We start from the raw sequence: 17276 nt of genomic DNA, 5'->3' as shown, positions 1-17276 counted from the left end.
TGAATAATCTCAAATATAAAATATATTTTGATTTGTTTAACACTGTTTTGGTTACTACATGATTCCATATGTGTCATTTCATAGTTTTGATGTCTTCACTATTATTCTACAATGTAGAAAATAGTTAAAAATAAAGAAAAACCCTTGAATGAGGAGGTGTGTCCAAACTTTTGACTGGTACTGTCTCTCTGCTAACACCTCTCCATCTTATTGTATCAGGTGTGGGTGAGCAGCCCCCACAATGCAACAGGTTACTACACTGTTTACGGAGAGGATGCTCTGCATACGGACCACTTCAACACCAAGCTGAGCTTCGGAGACACTCAGACGGTCTGGGCCAGAACAGGATACCTGGGTTTCCTACGACGCACTGAGCTCACCGACGCCAGCGGAGGTTAGAGTAGAGACATCATATCAATCAAATCACATTCTATTTGTCACATGCTTTGTAAACAACAAGTGTAGACTAACAGTGAAATGCTTACTTATGGGTCCTTTTCCATCAATGCAGAATTAAAGATAAAGAAATAGAGCTAGTGACAGGAGGAATAGAGGGGCTAGGCAACAAGATGGATCATAGACAGGAGGAATAGAGGGGCTAGGCAACAAGATGGATCATAGACAGGAGCAGCATGTGGGTCCAGTGTGTGGGTAGAGTCCAGTGTGTGGGTAGAGTCCAGTGTGTGGGTAGAGTCCAGTGTGTGGGTAGAGTCCAGTGTGTGGGTAGAGTCCAGTGTGTGGGTAGAGTCCAGTGTGTGGTAGAGTCCAGTGTGGGTGAGTGTGTGGGTAGGGTCCAGTGTGTGGGTAGAGTCCAGTGTGGGGGTAGAATCCAGTGTGGGGGTAGAGTCCAGTGTGTGGGTAGAATCCAGTGTGGGGGTAGAGTCCAGTGTGTGGTAGAGTCCAGTGTGGGTGAGTGTGTGGGTAGGGTCCAGTGTGTGGGTAGAGTCCAGTGTGTGGGTAGAGTCCAGTGTGTGGGTAGAGTCCAGTGTGTGGGTAGAGTCCAGTGTGTGGGTAGAGTCCAGTGTGTGGGTAGAGTCCAGTGTGTGGGTAGAGTCCAGTGTGTGGTAGAGTCCAGTGTGTGTGTGGGTAGAGTCCAGTGTGTGGGTAGGGTCCAGTGTGTGGGTAGAGTCCAGTGTGTGGGTAGAGTCCAGTGTGTGGGTAGAATCCAGTGTGTGGTAGAGTCCAGTGTGGGGGTAGAGTCCAGTGTGTGGTAGAGTCCAGTGTGGGTGAGTGTGTGGGTAGGGTCCAGTGTGTGGGTAGAGTCCAGTGTGTGGGTAGAGTCCAGTGTGTGGTAGAGTCCAGTGTGTGGGTAGAGTCCAGTGTGTGGTAGAGTCCAGTGTGTGGGTAGAGTCCAGTGTGTGGGGTAGAGTCCAGTGTGGGGTAGAGTCCAGTGTGTGGGTAGAGTCCATTGTGTGGGTAGAGTCCAGTGTGTGGTAGAGTCCAGTGTGTGGGTAGAGTCCAGTGTGTGGTAGAGTCCAGTGTGTGGGTAGAGTCCAGTGTGTGGGTAGGGTCCAGTGTGTGGTAGAGTCCAGTGTGTGGGTAGAGACCCGTGTGTGGTAGAGTCCAGTGTGTGGGTAGAGTCCAGTGTGTGGGGTAGAGTCCAGTGTTGGGTAGAGTCCAGTGTGTGGGTAGAGTCCATTGTGTGGGTAGAGTCCAGTGTGTGGGTAGAGTCCAGTGTGTGGTAGAGTCCAGTGTGGGTGAGTGTGTGGGTAGGGTCCAGTGTGTGGGTAGAGTCCAGTGTGTGGGTAGAGTCCAGTGTGTGGTAGAGTCCAGTGTGGGTGAGTGTGTGGGTAGGGTCCAGTGTGTGGGTAGAGTCCAGTGTGTGGGTAGAGTCCAGTGTGTGGGTAGAGTCCAGTGTGTGGGTAGAGTCCAGTGTGTGGGTAGAGTCCAGTGTGTGGGTAGAGTCCAGTGGTAGAGTCCAGTGTGTGGGTAGAGTCCAGTGTGTGGGTAGAGTCCAGTGTGTGGGGTAGAGTCCAGTGTGTGGGGTAGAGTCCAGTGTGTGGGGTAGAGTCCAGTGTGTGGGGTAGAGTCCAGTGTGTGGGGTAGAGTCCAGTGTGTGGGTAGAGGCCAGTGTGTGGGTAGGGTCCAGTGTGTGGGTAGAGTCCAGTGTGTGGTAGGGTCCAGTGTGTGGTAGGGTCCAGTGTGTGGTAGAGTCCAGTGTGTGGTAGAGTCCAGTGTGTGGGTAGAGTCCAGTGTGTGGGTAGAGTCCAGTGTGTGGGTAGAGTCCAGTGTGTGGTAGAGTCCAGTGTGGGTGAGTGTGTGGGTAGGGTCCAGTGTGTGGGTAGAGTCCAGTGTGTGGGTAGAGTCCAGTGTGTGGTAGAGTCCAGTGTGGGTGAGTGTGTGGGTAGGGTCCAGTGTGTGGGTAGAGTCCAGTGTGTGGGTAGAGTCCAGTGTGTGGGTGGAGTCCAGTGTGTGGGGTAGAGTCCAGTGTGGGGTAGAGTCCAGTGTGTGGGTAGAGTCCAGTGTGTGGGTAGAGTCCAGTGTGTGGGTAGAGTCCAGTGTGTGGGTAGAGTCCAGTGTGTGGGTAGAGTCCAGTGTGTGGGTAGAGTCCAGTGTGTGGGTAGAGTCCAGTGTGGGTGAGTGTGTGGGTAGGGTCCAGTGTGTGGGTAGAGTCCAGTGTGTGGGTAGAGTCCAGTGTGTGGTAGAGTCCAGTGTGGGTGAGTGTGTGGGTAGGGTCCAGTGTGTGGGTAGAGTCCAGTGTGTGGGTAGAGTCCAGTGTGTGGGTAGAGTCCAGTGTGTGGGTAGAGTCCAGTGGTAGAGTCCAGTGTGTGGGTAGAGTCCAGTGTGTGGGTAGAGTCCAGTGTGTGGTAGAGTCCAGTGTGGGTGAGTGTGTGGGTAGGGTCCAGTGTGTGGGTAGAGTCCAGTGTGTGGGTAGAGTCCAGTGTGTGGGTAGAGTCCAGTGTGTGGGTAGAGTCCAGTGTGTGGGTAGAGTCCAGTGTGTGGGTAGAGTCCAGTGTGTGGGTAGAGTCCAGTGTGTGGGTAGAGTCCAGTGTGTGGGGTAGAGTCCAGTGTGTGGGGTAGAGTCCAGTGTGTGGGGTAGAGTCCAGTGTGTGGGTAGAGGCCAGTGTGTGGGTAGGGTCCAGTGTGTGGGTAGAGTCCAGTGTGTGGTAGGGTCCAGTGTGTGGTAGGGTCCAGTGTGTGGTAGAGTCCAGTGTGTGGTAGAGTCCAGTGTGTCTGTAGAGTCCAGTGTGTGGGTAGAGTCCAGTGTGTGGGTAGAGTCCAGTGTGTGGTAGAGTCCAGTGTGGGTGAGTGTGTGGGTAGGGTCCAGTGTGTGGGTAGAGTCCAGTGTGTGGGTAGAGTCCAGTGTGTGGTAGAGTCCAGTGTGGGTGAGTGTGTGGGTAGGGTCCAGTGTGTGGGTAGAGTCCAGTGTGTGGGTAGAGTCCAGTGTGTGGGTGGAGTCCAGTGTGTGGGGTAGAGTCCAGTGTGGGGTAGAGTCCAGTGTGTGGGTAGAGTCCAGTGTGTGGGTAGAGTCCAGTGTGTGGGTAGAGTCCAGTGTGTGGGTAGAGTCCAGTGTGTGGGTAGAGTCCAGTGTGTGGTAGAGTCCAGTGTGGGTGAGTGTGTGGGTATGGTCCAGTGTGTGGGTAGAGTCCAGTGTGTGGGTAGAGTCCAGTGTGTGGTAGAGTCCAGTGTGGGTGAGTGGGTGGGTAGGGTCCAGTGTGTGGGTAGAGTCCAGTGTGTGGGTAGAGTCCAGTGTGTGGGTAGAGTCCAGTGTGTGGGTAGAGTCCAGTGTGTGGGTAGAGTCCAGTGGTAGAGTCCAGTGTGTGGGTAGAGTCCAGTGTGTGGGTAGAGTCCAGTGTGTGGGTAGAGTCCAGTGTGTGGGTAGAGTCCAGTGTGGGGTAGAGTCCAGTGTGTGGGTAGAGTCCAGTGTGTGGGTAGAGGCCAGTGTGTGGGTAGAGTCCAGTGTGTGGTAGAGTCCAGTGTGTGTGTGGGTAGAGTCCAGTTTGTGGGTAGGGTCCAGTGTGTGGGTAGAGTCCAGTGTGTGTGTGGGTAGAGTCCAGTGTGTGGTAGAGTCCAGTGTGTGTGTGGGTAGAGTCCAGTGTGTGGGTAGGATCCAGTGTGTGGGTAGGGTCCAGTGTGTGGGTAGAGTCCAGTGTGTGGGTAGAGTCGTGTGTGGGTAGAGTCCAGTGTGTGTGTGGGTAGAGTCCAGTGTGTGTGTGGGTAGAGTCCAGTGTGTGTGTGGGTAGGGTCCAATGTGTGGGTAGGGTCCAGTGTGTGGGTAGAGTCCAGTGTGTGGGTAGAGTCCAGTGTGTGGGTAGAGTCCAGTGTGTGGGTAGAGTCCAGTGTGTGGGTAGGGTCCAGTGTGTGGTAGGGTCCAGTGTGTGGGTAGAGTCCAGTGTGTGGGTAGAGTCCAGTGAGTGGGTAGAGTCCAGTGTGTGGGTAGGGTCCAGTGTGTGGGTAGAGTCCAGTGTGTGGGTAGAGTCCAGAGTGTGGGTAGGGTCCAGTGAGTGTGTGGGTAGAGTCCAGTGAGTGTGTGGGTAGAGTCCAGTGAGTGTGTGGGTAGAGTCCAGTGAGTGTGTGGGTAGAGTCCAGTGAGTGTGTGGGTAGAGTCCAGTGTGTGGGTAGAGTCCGGAGTGTGGGTAGGGTCCAGTGAGTGTGTGGGTAGAGTCCAGTGAGTGTGTGGGTAGAGTCCTGTGAGTGTGTGGGTAGAGTCCAGTGAGTGTGTGGGTAGAGTCCAGTGAGTGTGTGGTAGAGTCCAGTGTGTGGGTAGAGTCCGGAGTGTGGGTAGGGTCCAGTGAGTGTGTGGGTAGAGTCCAGTGAGTGTGTGGGTAGAGTCCAGTGAGTGTGTGGGTAGAGTCCAGTGTGTGGGTAGAGTCCAGTGAGTGTGTGGATAGAGTCCAGTGAGTGTGTGGGTAGAGTCCAGTGTGTGGGTAGAGTCCAGTGTGTGGTAGAGTCCAGTGTGTGGGAGTAGAGTCCAGTGTGTGGGGTAGAGTCCAGTGTGTGGGGTAGAGTCCAGTGTGTGGGTAGAGTCCAGTGTGTGGGTAGAGTCCATTGTGTGGGGGTAGAGTCCAGTGTGTGGTAGAGTCCAGTGTGTGGGTAGAGTCCAGTGTGTGGGGGTAGAGTCCAGTGTGTGGGGGTAGAGTCCAGTGTGTGGGTAGAGTCCAGTGTGTGGGGGTAGAGTCCAGTGTGTGGGGGTAGAGTCCAGTGTGTGGGTAGAGTCCAGTGTGTGGGGGTAGAGTCCAGTGTGTGGGGGTAGAGTCCAGTGTGTGGGGGTAGAGTCCAGTGTGTGGGGGTAGAGTCCAGTGTGTGGGGGTAGAGTCCAGTGTGTGGGTAGAGTCCAGTGTGTGGGTAGAGTCCAGTGTGTGGGTAGAGTCCAGTGTGGGGTAGAGTCCAGTGTGGGGTAGAGTCCAGTGTGTGGGGTAGAGTCCAGTTTGTGGTAGAGTCCAGTGTGTGGGTAGAGTCCAGTGTGTGGGTAGGGTCCAGTGTGTGGGTAGAGTCCAGTGTGTGGTAGAGTCCAGTGTGTGGGTAGAGTCCAGTGTGTGGTAGAGTCCAGTGTGGGTAGAGTCCAGTGTGTGGGTAGAGTCCAGTGTGTGGGTAGAGTCCAGTGTGTGGGTAGAGTCCAGTGTGTGGGTAGAGTCCAGTGTGGGGTAGAGTCCAGTGTGTGGGTAGAGTCCAGTGTGTGGGTAGAGTCCAGTGTGTGGGTAGAGTCCAGTGTGTGGGTAGAGTCCAGTGTGTGGGTAGAGTCCAGTGTGGGTGAGTGTGTGGGTAGGGTCCAGTGTGTGGGTAGAGTCCAGTGTGTGGTAGAGTCCAGTGTGGGTGAGTGTGTGGGTAGGGTCCAGTGTGTGGGTAGAGTCCAGTGTGTGGGTAGAGTCCAGTGTGTGGGTAGAGTCCAGTGTGTGGGTAGAGTCCAGTGTGTGGGTAGAGTCCAGTGTGTGGTAGAGTCCAGTGTGTGGGTAGAGTCCAGTGTGTGGGTAGAGTCCAGTGTGTGGGTAGAGTCCAGTGTGTGGTAGAGTCCAGTGTGTGGGTAGGGTCCAGTGTGTGGGTAGAGTCCAGTGTGTGGGTAGAGTCCAGTGTGTGGGTAGAGTCCAGTGTGTGGTAGAGTCCAGTGTGTGTGTGGGTAGAGTCCAGTTTGTGGGTAGGGTCCAGTGTGTGGGTAGAGTCCAGTGTGTGTGTGGGTAGAGTCCAGTGTGTGGTAGAGTCCAGTGTGTGGGTAGGGTCCAGTGTGTGGGTAGAGTCCAGTTTGTGGGTAGGGTCCAGTGTGTGGGTAGAGTCCAGTGTGTGTGTGGGTAGAGTCCAGTGTGTGGTAGAGTCCAGTGTGTGGGTAGGGTCCAGTGTGTGGGTAGAGTCCAGTGTGTGGGTAGAGTCCAGTGTGGGGGTAGAGTCCAGTGTGTGGGTACATTTTACATTTTAGTCATTTAGCAGACGCTCTTAACCAGAGCGACTTACAGGAGCAATTAGGGTTAAGTGCCTTGCTCAAGGGCACATTAACGTCATTTTGCAGACGCTCTTAGCCAGAGCGACTCACAAATTGGTGCGTTCACCCTATAGCCAGTGGGATAACCACTTTACAATTTGGGGGGGGGGGGGGGGGGGGGGTTAGAAGGAATACTTTAGCCTATCCCAGGTATTCCTTAAAGAGGTGGGGTTTCAAATGTCTCCGGAAGGTGGTGAGTGACTCCGCTGTCCTGGCGTCGTGAGGGAGCTTGTTCCACCATTGGGGTGCCAGAGCAGCGAACAGTTTTGACTGGGCTGAGCGGGAGCTGTGCTTCCGCAGAGGAAGGGGAGCCAGCAGGCCAGAGGTGGATGAACGCAATGTCCTCGTTTGGGTGTAGGGACTGATCAGAGCCTGAAGGTACAGGGGTGCCGTTCCCCTCACTGCTCCAAAGGCAAGCACCATGGTCTTGTAGCGGATGCGAGCTTCAATTGGAAGCCAGTGGAGTGTGCGGAGGAGGGGGGTGACGTGAGAGAACTTGGGAAGGTTGAACACCAGACGGGCTGTGGCATTCTGGATGAGTTGTAGGGGTTTAATGGCACAGGCAGGGAGCCCAGCCAACAGCGAGTTGCAGTAGTCCAGACGGGAGATGACAAGTGCCTGGACCAGGACCTGCGCCGCTTCCTGTGTAAGGCAGGGTCGCCTTACACAGTGGGTAGAGTCCAGTGTGTGGGTAGGGTCCAGTGTGTGGTTAGGTTCCAGTGTGTGGTAGGGTCCAGTGTGTGGGTAGAGTCCAGTGTGTGGGTAGAGTCCAGTGTGTGGGTAGGGTCCAGTGTGTGGGTAGAGTCCAGTGTGTGGGTAGAGTCCGGAGTGTGGGTAGGACCAGTGAGTGTGTGGGTAGAGTCCAGTGAGTGTGTGGGTAGAGTCCAGTGAGTGTGTGGGTAGAGTCCAGTGTGTGGGTAGAGTCCAGTGAGTGTGTGGGTAGAGTCCAGTGAGTGTGTGGGTAGATTCCAGTGTGTGGGTAGAGTCCAGTGTGTGGGTAGAGTCCAGTGTGTGGGTAGGGTCCAGTGTGTGGGTAGAGTCCAGTGTGTGGGTAGGGTCCAGTGTGTGGGTAGAGTCCAGTGTGGGGTAGAGTCCAGTGTGTGGGTAGGGTCCAGTGTGTGGGTAGAGTCCAGTGTGTGGGTAGGGTCCAGTGTGTGGGTAGAGTCCAGTGTGTGGGTAGAGTCCAGTGTGTGGGTAGAGTCCAGTGTGTGGGTAGAGTCCAGTGTGTGGGTAGAGTCCAGTGTGTGGGTAGAGTCCAGTGTGTGGGGTAGAGTCCAGTGAGTGTGTGGGTAGAGTCCAGTGAGTGTGTGGGTAGAGTCCAGTGTGTGGTAGAGTCCAGTGTGTGGGTAGAGTCCAGTGTGTGGGTAGAGTCCAGTGTGTGGGTAGAGTCCAGTGTGTGGGTAGAGTCCAGTGTGTGGGTAGAGTCCAGTGTGTGGGTAGGGTCCAGTGTGTGGGTAGGGTCCAGTGTGTGGGTAGAGTCCAGTGTGTGGGTAGAGTCCAGTGTGTGTGTAGAGTCCAGTGTGTGGGTAGAGTCCAGAGTGTGGGTAGGGTCCAGTGAGTGTGTGGGTAGAGTCCAGTGAGTGTGTGGGTAGAGTCCAGTGAGTGTGTGGGTAGAGTCCAGTGTGTGAGTAGAGTCCAGTGAGTGTGTGGGTAGAGTCCAGTGAGTGTGTGGGTAGAGTCCAGTGAGTGTGTGGGTAGAGTCCAGTGAGTGTGTGGGTAGAGTCCAGTGAGTGTGTGGGTAGAGTCCAGTGTGTGGGTAGGATCGAGTGTGTGGGTAGGGTCCAGTGTGTGGGTAGGATCGAGTGTGTGGGTAGGGTCCAGTGTGTGGGTAGGGTCCAGTGTGTGGGTAGGATCGAGTGTGTGGGTAGGGTCCAGTGTGTGGGTAGGGTCCAGTGTGTGGGTAGGGTCCAGTGTGTGGGTAGAGTCAGTGCAAGAAACGGGCCTTTGCGGTCGGGTGCCATGCAGTTGCCAAGTGGTGATGCCGCAAGTAGGGTCGGGAACAATATTTTTTCCATGGCCAAAATGTAAACACGAAGCAGTCACCAAGTTTATTCCCACGCTACAGACTCCAAAATCGGTCTGTTAATACAGGACTAGTAAAGGACCAGTGTTACAGACTGCTATATAGGTCCACTAATACAGGACTAGTAAAGGCCCAGTGTTACAGACTGCTATATAGGTCCACTAATACAGGACTAGTAAAGGCCCAGTGTTACAGACTGCTATATAGGTCCACTAATACAGGACTAGTAAAGGACCAGTGTTACAGACTGCTATATATGTCCACTAATACAGGACTAGTAAAGGCCCAGTGTTACAGACTGCTATATAGGTCCACTAATACAGGACTAGTAAAGGCCCAGTGTTACAGACTGCTATATAGGTCCACTAATACAGGACTAGTAAAGGACCAGTGTTACAGACTGCTATATAGGTCCACTAATACAGGACTAGTAAAGGCCCAGTGTTACAGACTGCTATATAGGTCCACTAATACAGGACTAGTAAAGGACCAGTGTTACAGACTGCTATATATGTCCACTAATACAGGACTAGTAAAGGCCCAGTGTTACAGACTGCTATATAGGTCTGTTAATACAGGACTAGTAAAGGCCCAGTGTTACAGACTGCTATATAGGTCTGTTAATACAGGACTAGTAAAGGACCAGTGTTACAGACTGCTATATAGGTCCACTAATACAGGACTAGTAAAGGACCAGTGTTACAGACTGCTATATAGGTCCACTAATACAGGACTAGTAAAGGCCCAGTGTTACAGACTGCTAAATAGGTCTGTTAATACAGGACTAGTAAAGGACCAGTGTTACAGACTGCTATATAGGTCTGTTAATACAGGACTAGTAAAGGACCAGTGTTACAGACTGCTATATAGGTCTGTTAATACAGGACTAGTAAAGGACCTGTGTTACAGACTGCTATATAGGTCCACTAATACAGGACTAGTAAAGGACCAGTGTTACAGACTGCTATATAGGTCTGTTAATACAGGACTAGTAAAGGACCAGTGTTACAGACTGCTATATAGGTCTGTTAATACAGGACTAGTAAAGGACCAGTGTTACAGACTGCTATATAGGTATGTTAATACAGGACTAGTAAAGGACCAGTGTTACAGACTGCTATATAGGTCCACTAATACAGGACTAGTAAAGGCCCAGTGTTACAGACTGCTATATAGGTCCACTAATACAGGACTAGTAAAGGACCAGTGTTACAGACTGCTATATAGGTCTGTTAATACAGGACTAGTAAAGGCCCAGTGTTACAGACTGCTATATAGGTCCACTAATACAGGACTAGTAAAGGACCAGTGTTACAGACTGCTATATAGGTCCACTAATACAGGACTAGTAAAGGACCAGTGTTACAGACTGCTATATAGGTCCACTAATACAGGACTAGTAAAGGACCACTGTTACAGACTGCTATATAGGTCCACTAATACAGGACTAGTAAAGGCCCAGTGTTACAGACTGCTATATAGGTCCGTTAATACAGGACTAGTAAAGGACCACTGTTACAGACTGCTATATAGGTCTGTTAATACAGGACTAGTAAAGGCCCAGTGTTACAGACTGCTATATAGGTCTGTTAATACAGGACTAGTAAAGGCCCAGTGTTACAGACTGCTATATAGGTCCACTAATACAGGACTAGTAAAGGCCCAGTGTTACAGACTGCTATATAGGTCTGTTAATACAGGACTAGTAAAGGACCAGTGTTACAGACTGCTATATAGGTCCACTAATACAGGACTAGTAAAGGACCAGTGTTACAGACTGCTATATAGGTCTGTTAATACAGGACTAGTAAAGGCCCAGTGTTACAGACTGCTATATAGGTCCACTAATACAGGACTAGTAAAGGACCAGTGTTACAGACTGCTATATAGGTCCACTAATACAGGACTAGTAAAGGCCCAGTGTTACAGACTGCTATATAGGTCCACTAATACAGGACTAGTAAAGGCCCAGTGTTACAGACTGCTATATAGGTCTGTTAATACAGGACTAGTAAAGGACCAGTGTTACAGACTGCTATATAGGTCCACTAATACAGGACTAGTAAAGGACCAGTGTTACAGACTGCTATATAGGTCCACTAATACAGGACTAGTAAAGGCCCAGTGTTACAGACTGCTATATAGGTCTGTTAATACAGGACTAGTAAAGGACCAGTGTTACAGACTGCTATATAGGTCCACTAATACAGGACTAGTAAAGGCCCAGTGTTACAGACTGCTATATAGGTCCACTAATACAGGACTAGTAAAGGCCCAGTGTTACAGACTGCTATATAGGTCATTTAATACAGGACTAGTAAAGGACCAGTGTTACAGACTGCTATATAGGTCTGTTAATACAGGACTAGTAAAGGCCCAGTGTTACAGACTGCTATATAGGTCCACTAATACAGGACTAGTAAAGGCCCAGTGTTACAGACTGCTATATAGGTCCACTAATACAGGACTAGTAAAGGCCCAGTGTTACAGACTGCTATATAGGTCTGTTAATACAGGACTAGTAAAGGACCAGTGTTACAGACTGCTATATAGGTCCACTAATACAGGACTAGTAAAGGCCCAGTGTTACAGACTGCTACATAGGTCCACTAATACAGGACTAGTAAAGGACCAGTGTTACAGACTGCTATATAGGTCCACTAATACAGGACTAGTAAAGGACCAGTGTTACAGACTGCTATATAGGTCTGTTAATACAGGACTAGTAAAGGACCAGTGTTACAGACTGCTATATAGGTCTGTTAATACAGGACTAGTAAAGGCCCAGTGTTACAGACTGCTATATAGGTCCACTAATACAGGACTAGTAAAGGCCCAGTGTTACAGACTGCTATATAGGTCCACTAATACAGGACTAGTAAAGGACCAGTGTTACAGACTGCTATATAGGTCTGTTAATACAGGACTAGTAAAGGACCAGTGTTACAGACTGCTATATAGGTCCACTAATACAGGACTAGTAAAGGCCCAGTGTTACAGACTGCTATATAGGTCCACTAATACAGGACTAGTAAAGGACCAGTGTTACAGACTGCTATATAGGTCTGTTAATACAGGACTAGTAAAGGCCCAGTGTTACAGACTGCTATATAGGTCCACTAATACAGGACTAGTAAAGGACCAGTGTTACAGACTGCTATATAGGTCTGTTAATACAGGACTAGTAAAGGACCAGTGTTACAGACTGCTATATAGGTCCACTAATACAGGACTAGTAAAGGACCAGTGTTACAGACTGCTATATAGGTCCACTAATACAGGACTAGTAAAGGACCAGTGTTACAGACTGCTATATAGGTCCACTAATACAGGACTAGTAAAGGCCCAGTGTTACAGACTGCTATATAGGTCCACTAATACAGGACTAGTAAAGGCCCAGTGTTACAGACTGCTATATAGGTCTGTTAATACAGGACTAGTAAAGGACCAGTGTTACAGACTGCTATATAGGTCCACTAATACAGGACTAGTAAAGGCCCAGTGTTACAGACTGCTATATAGGTCCACTAATACAGGACTAGTAAAGGACCAGTGTTACAGACTGCTATATAGGTCCACTAATACAGGACTAGTAAAGGACCAGTGTTACAGACTGCTATATAGGTCTGTTAATACAGGACTAGTAAAGGACCAGTGTTACAGACTGCTATATAGGTCTGTTAATACAGGACTAGTAAAGGCCCAGTGTTACAGACTGCTATATAGGTCCACTAATACAGGACTAGTAAAGGCCCAGTGTTACAGACTGCTATATAGGTCCACTAATACAGGACTAGTAAAGGACCAGTGTTACAGACTGCTATATAGGTCTGTTAATACAGGACTAGTAAAGGACCAGTGTTACAGACTGCTATATAGGTCTGTTAATACAGGACTAGTAAAGGACCAGTGTTACAGACTGCTATATAGGTCTGTTAATACAGTACTAGTAAAGGCCCAGTGTTACAGACTGCTATATAGGTCTGTTAATACAGGACTAGTAAAGGACCAGTGTTACAGACTGCTATATAGGTCCACTAATACAGGACTAGTAAAGGCCCAGTGTTACAGACTGCTATATAGGTCCACTAATACAGGACTAGTAAAGGCCCAGTGTTACAGACTGCTATATAGGTCCACTAATACAGGACTAGTAAAGGACCAGTGTTACAGACTGCTATATAGGTCTGTTAATACAGGACTAGTAAAGGCCCAGTGTTACAGACTGCTATATAGGTCCACTAATACAGGACTAGTAAAGGCCCAGTGTTACAGACTGCTATATAGGTCCACTAATACAGGACTAGTAAAGGACCAGTGTTACAGACTGCTATATAGGTCTGTTAATACAGGACTAGTAAAGGCCCAGTGTTACAGACTGCTATATAGGTCCACTAATACAGGACTAGTAAAGGCCCAGTGTTACAGACTGCTATATAGGTCCACTAATACAGGACTAGTAAAGGCCCAGTGTTACAGACTGCTATATAGGTCCACTAATACAGGACTAGTAAAGGACCAGTGTTACAGACTGCTATATAGGTCTGTTAATACAGGACTAGTAAAGGCCCAGTGTTACAGACTGCTATATAGGTCCACTAATACAGGACTAGTAAAGGACCAGTGTTACAGACTGCTATATAGGTCCACTAATACAGGACTAGTAAAGGACCAGTGTTACAGACTGCTATATAGGTCCACTAATACAGGACTAGTAAAGGACCAGTGGTACAGACTGCTATATAGGTCCACTAATACAGGACTAGTAAAGGCCCAGTGTTACAGACTGCTATATAGGTCTGTTAATACAGGACTAGTAAAGGACCAGTGTTACAGACTGCTATATATGTATGTTAATACAGGACTAGTAAAGGCCCAGTGTTACAGACTGCTATATAGGTCTGTTAATACAGGACTAGTAAAGGACCAGTTGTACAGACTGCTATATAGGTCCACTAATACAGGACTAGTAAAGGCCCAGTGTTACAGACTGCTATATAGGTCTGTTAATACAGGACTAGTAAAGGCCCAGTGTTACAGACTGCTATATAGGTCTGTTAATACAGGACTAGTAAAGGCCCAGTGTTACAGACTGCTATATAGGTCTGTTAATACAGGACTAGTAAAGGACCAGTGTTACAGACTGCTATATAGGTCTGTTAATACAGGACTAGTAAAGGACCAGTGTTACAGACTGCTATATAGGTCTGTTAATACAGGACTAGTAAAGGCCCAGTGTTACAGACTGCTATATAGGTCCACTAATACAGGACTAGTAAAGGACCAGTGTTACAGACTGCTATATAGGTCCACTAATACAGGACTAGTAAAGGACCAGTGTTACAGACTGCTATATAGGTCTGTTAATACAGGACTAGTAAAGGACCAGTGTTACAGACTGCTATATAGGTCCACTAATACAGGACTAGTAAAGGACCAGTGTTACAGACTGCTATATAGGTCCACTAATACAGGACTAGTAAAGGACCAGTGTTACAGACTGCTATATAGGTCCACTAATACAGGACTAGTAAAGGCCCAGTGTTACAGACTGCTATATAGGTCCACTAATACAGGACTAGTAAAGGACCAGTGTTACAGACTGCTATATAGGTCCACTAATACAGGACTAGTAAAGGCCCAGTGTTACAGACTGCTATATAGGTCCACTAATACAGGACTAGTAAAGGCCCAGTGTTACAGACTGCTATATAGGTCCACTAATACAGGACTAGTAAAGGACCAGTGTTACAGACTGCTATATAGGTCCACTAATACAGGACTAGTAAAGGACCAGTGTTACAGACTGCTATATATGTCCACTAATACAGGACTAGTAAAGGCCCAGTGTTACAGACTGCTATATAGGTCCACTAATACAGGACTAGTAAAGGCCCAGTGTTACAGACTGCTATATAGGTCCACTAATACAGGACTAGTAAAGGCCCAGTGTTACAGACTGCTATATAGGTCTGTTAATACAGGACTAGTAAAGGACCAGTGTTACAGACTGCTATATAGGTATGTTAATACAGGACTAGTAAAGGCCCAGTGTTACAGACTGCTATATAGGTCCACTAATACAGGACTAGTAAAGGCCCAGTGTTACAGACTGCTATATAGGTCTGTTAATACAGGACTAGTAAAGGCCCAGTGTTACAGACTGCTATATAGGTCTGTTAATACAGGACTAGTAAAGGACCAGTGTTACAGACTGCTATATAGGTCTGTTAATACAGGACTAGTAAAGGACCAGTGTTACAGACTGCTATATAGGTCTGTTAATACAGGACTAGTAAAGGCCCAGTGTTACAGACTGCTATATAGGTCCACTAATACAGGACTAGTAAAGGACCAGTGTTACAGACTGCTATATAGGTCTGTTAATACAGGACTAGTAAAGGACCAGTGTTACAGACTGCTATATAGGTCCACTAATACAGGACTAGTAAAGGACCAGTGTTACAGACTGCTATATAGGTCTGTTAATACAGGACTAGTAAAGGACCAGTGTTACAGACTGCTATATAGGTCCACTAATACAGGACTAGTAAAGGACCAGTGTTACAGACTGCTATATAGGTCCACTAATACAGGACTAGTAAAGGCCCAGTGTTACAGACTGCTATATAGGTCTGTTAATACAGGACTAGTAAAGGACCAGTGTTACAGACTGCTATATAGGTCCACTAATACAGGACTAGTAAAGGACCAGTGTTACAGACTGCTATATAGGTCCACTAATACAGGACTAGTAAAGGCCCAGTGTTACAGACTGCTATATAGGTCCACTAATACAGGACTAGTAAAGGCCCAGTGTTACAGACTGCTATATAGGTCCACTAATACAGGACTAGTAAAGGACCAGTGTTACAGACTGCTATATAGGTCCACTAATACAGGACTAGTAAAGGCCCAGTGTTACAGACTGCTATATAGGTCCACTAATACAGGACTAGTAAAGGCCCAGTGTTACAGACTGCTATATAGGTCTGTTAATACAGGACTAGTAAAGGACCAGTGTTACAGACTGCTATATAGGTCTGTTAATACAGGACTAGTAAAGGCCCAGTGTTACAGACTGCTATATAGGTCCACTAATACAGGACTAGTAAAGGACCAGTGTTACAGACTGCTATATAGGTCTGTTAATACAGGACTAGTAAAGGCCCAGTGTTACAGACTGCTATATAGGTCTGTTAATACAGGACTAGTAAAGGACCAGTGTTACAGACTGCTATATAGGTCCACTAATACAGGACTAGTAAAGGACCAGTGTTACAGACTGCTATATAGGTCCACTAATACAGGACTAGTAAAGGCCCAGTGTTACAGACTGCTATATAGGTCCACTAATACAGGACTAGTAAAGGCCCAGTGTTACAGACTGCTATATAGGTCTGTTAATACAGGACTAGTAAAGGACCAGTGTTACAGACTGCTATATAGGTCCACTAATACAGGACTAGTAAAGGACCAGTGTTACAGACTGCTATATAGGTCTGTTAATACAGGACTAGTAAAGGACCAGTGTTACAGACTGCTATATAGGTCCACTAATACAGGACTAGTAAAGGACCAGTGTTACAGACTGCTATATAGGTCCACTAATACAGGACTAGTAAAGGCCCAGTGTTACAGACTGCTATATAGGTCTGTTAATACAGGACTAGTAAAGGACCAGTGTTACAGACTGCTATATAGGTCCACTAATACAGGACTAGTAAAGGACCAGTGTTACAGACTGCTATATAGGTCCACTAATACAGGACTAGTAAAGGCCCAGTGTTACAGACTGCTATATAGGTCCACTAATACAGGACTAGTAAAGGCCCAGTGTTACAGACTGCTATATAGGTCCACTAATACAGGACTAGTAAAGGACCAGTGTTACAGACTGCTATATAGGTCCACTAATACAGGACTAGTAAAGGACCAGTGTTACAGACTGCTATATAGGTCCACTAATACAGGACTAGTAAAGGCCCAGTGTTACAGACTGCTATATAGGTCCACTAATACAGGACTAGTAAAGGACCAGTGTTACAGACTGCTATATAGGTCTGTTAATACAGGACTAGTAAAGGACCAGTGTTACAGACTGCTATATAGGTCTGTTAATACAGGACTAGTAAAGGCCCAGTGTTACAGACTGCTATATAGGTCCACTAATACAGGACTAGTAAAGGACCAGTGTTACAGACTGCTATATAGGTCTGTTAATACAGGACTAGTAAAGGCCCAGTGTTACAGACTGCTATATAGGTCCACTAATACAGGACTAGTAAAGGCCCAGTGTTACAGACTGCTATATAGGTCTGTTAATACAGGACTAGTAAAGGACCAGTGTTACAGACTGCTATATAGGTCCACTAATACAGGACTAGTAAAGGCCCAGTGTTACAGACTGCTATATAGGTCTGTTAATACAGGACTAGTAAAGGACCAGTGTTACAGACTGCTATATAGGTCCACTAATACAGGACTAGTAAAGGACCAGTGTTACAGACTGCTATATAGGTCCACTAATACAGGACTAGTAAAGGCCCAGTGTTACAGACTGCTATATAGGTCCACTAATACAGGACTAGTAAAGGCCCAGTGTTACAGACTGCTATATAGGTCCACTAATACAGGACTAGTAAAGGACCAGTGTTACAGACTGCTATATAGGTCCACTAATACAGGACTAGTAAAGGCCCAGTGTTACAGACTGCTATATAGGTCCACTAATACAGGACTAGTAAAGGACCAGTGTTACAGACTGCTATATAGGTCTGTTAATACAGGACTAGTAAAGGACCAGTGTTACAGACTGCTATATAGGTCTGTTAATACAGG

General features: G+C 48.0%; 1 protein-coding gene across 1 annotated transcript in view; it reads left to right on the top strand.

Moving 5' to 3' along the window:
- LOC311121739 (disco-interacting protein 2 homolog A-like) overlaps positions 1–17276 on the top strand; it is a 46001-nt gene that overhangs the window by 14810 nt on the left and 13915 nt on the right. Inside the window, exon 4 of the mRNA XM_084196197.1 lies at positions 220–394. Within this exon, the coding sequence (XP_084052323.1) occupies positions 220–394 (175 nt within the window). The remainder of the gene's footprint in view (positions 1–219; positions 395–17276) is intronic.

Source organism: Coregonus lavaretus (genome assembly GCF_964263955.1).
Source record: "Coregonus lavaretus genome assembly, contig: HAP1_SCAFFOLD_453, whole genome shotgun sequence".
Classification (NCBI taxonomy): domain Eukaryota; kingdom Metazoa; phylum Chordata; class Actinopteri; order Salmoniformes; family Salmonidae; genus Coregonus; species Coregonus lavaretus.
This window is presented reverse-complemented; position numbering and strand designations above follow the sequence as displayed.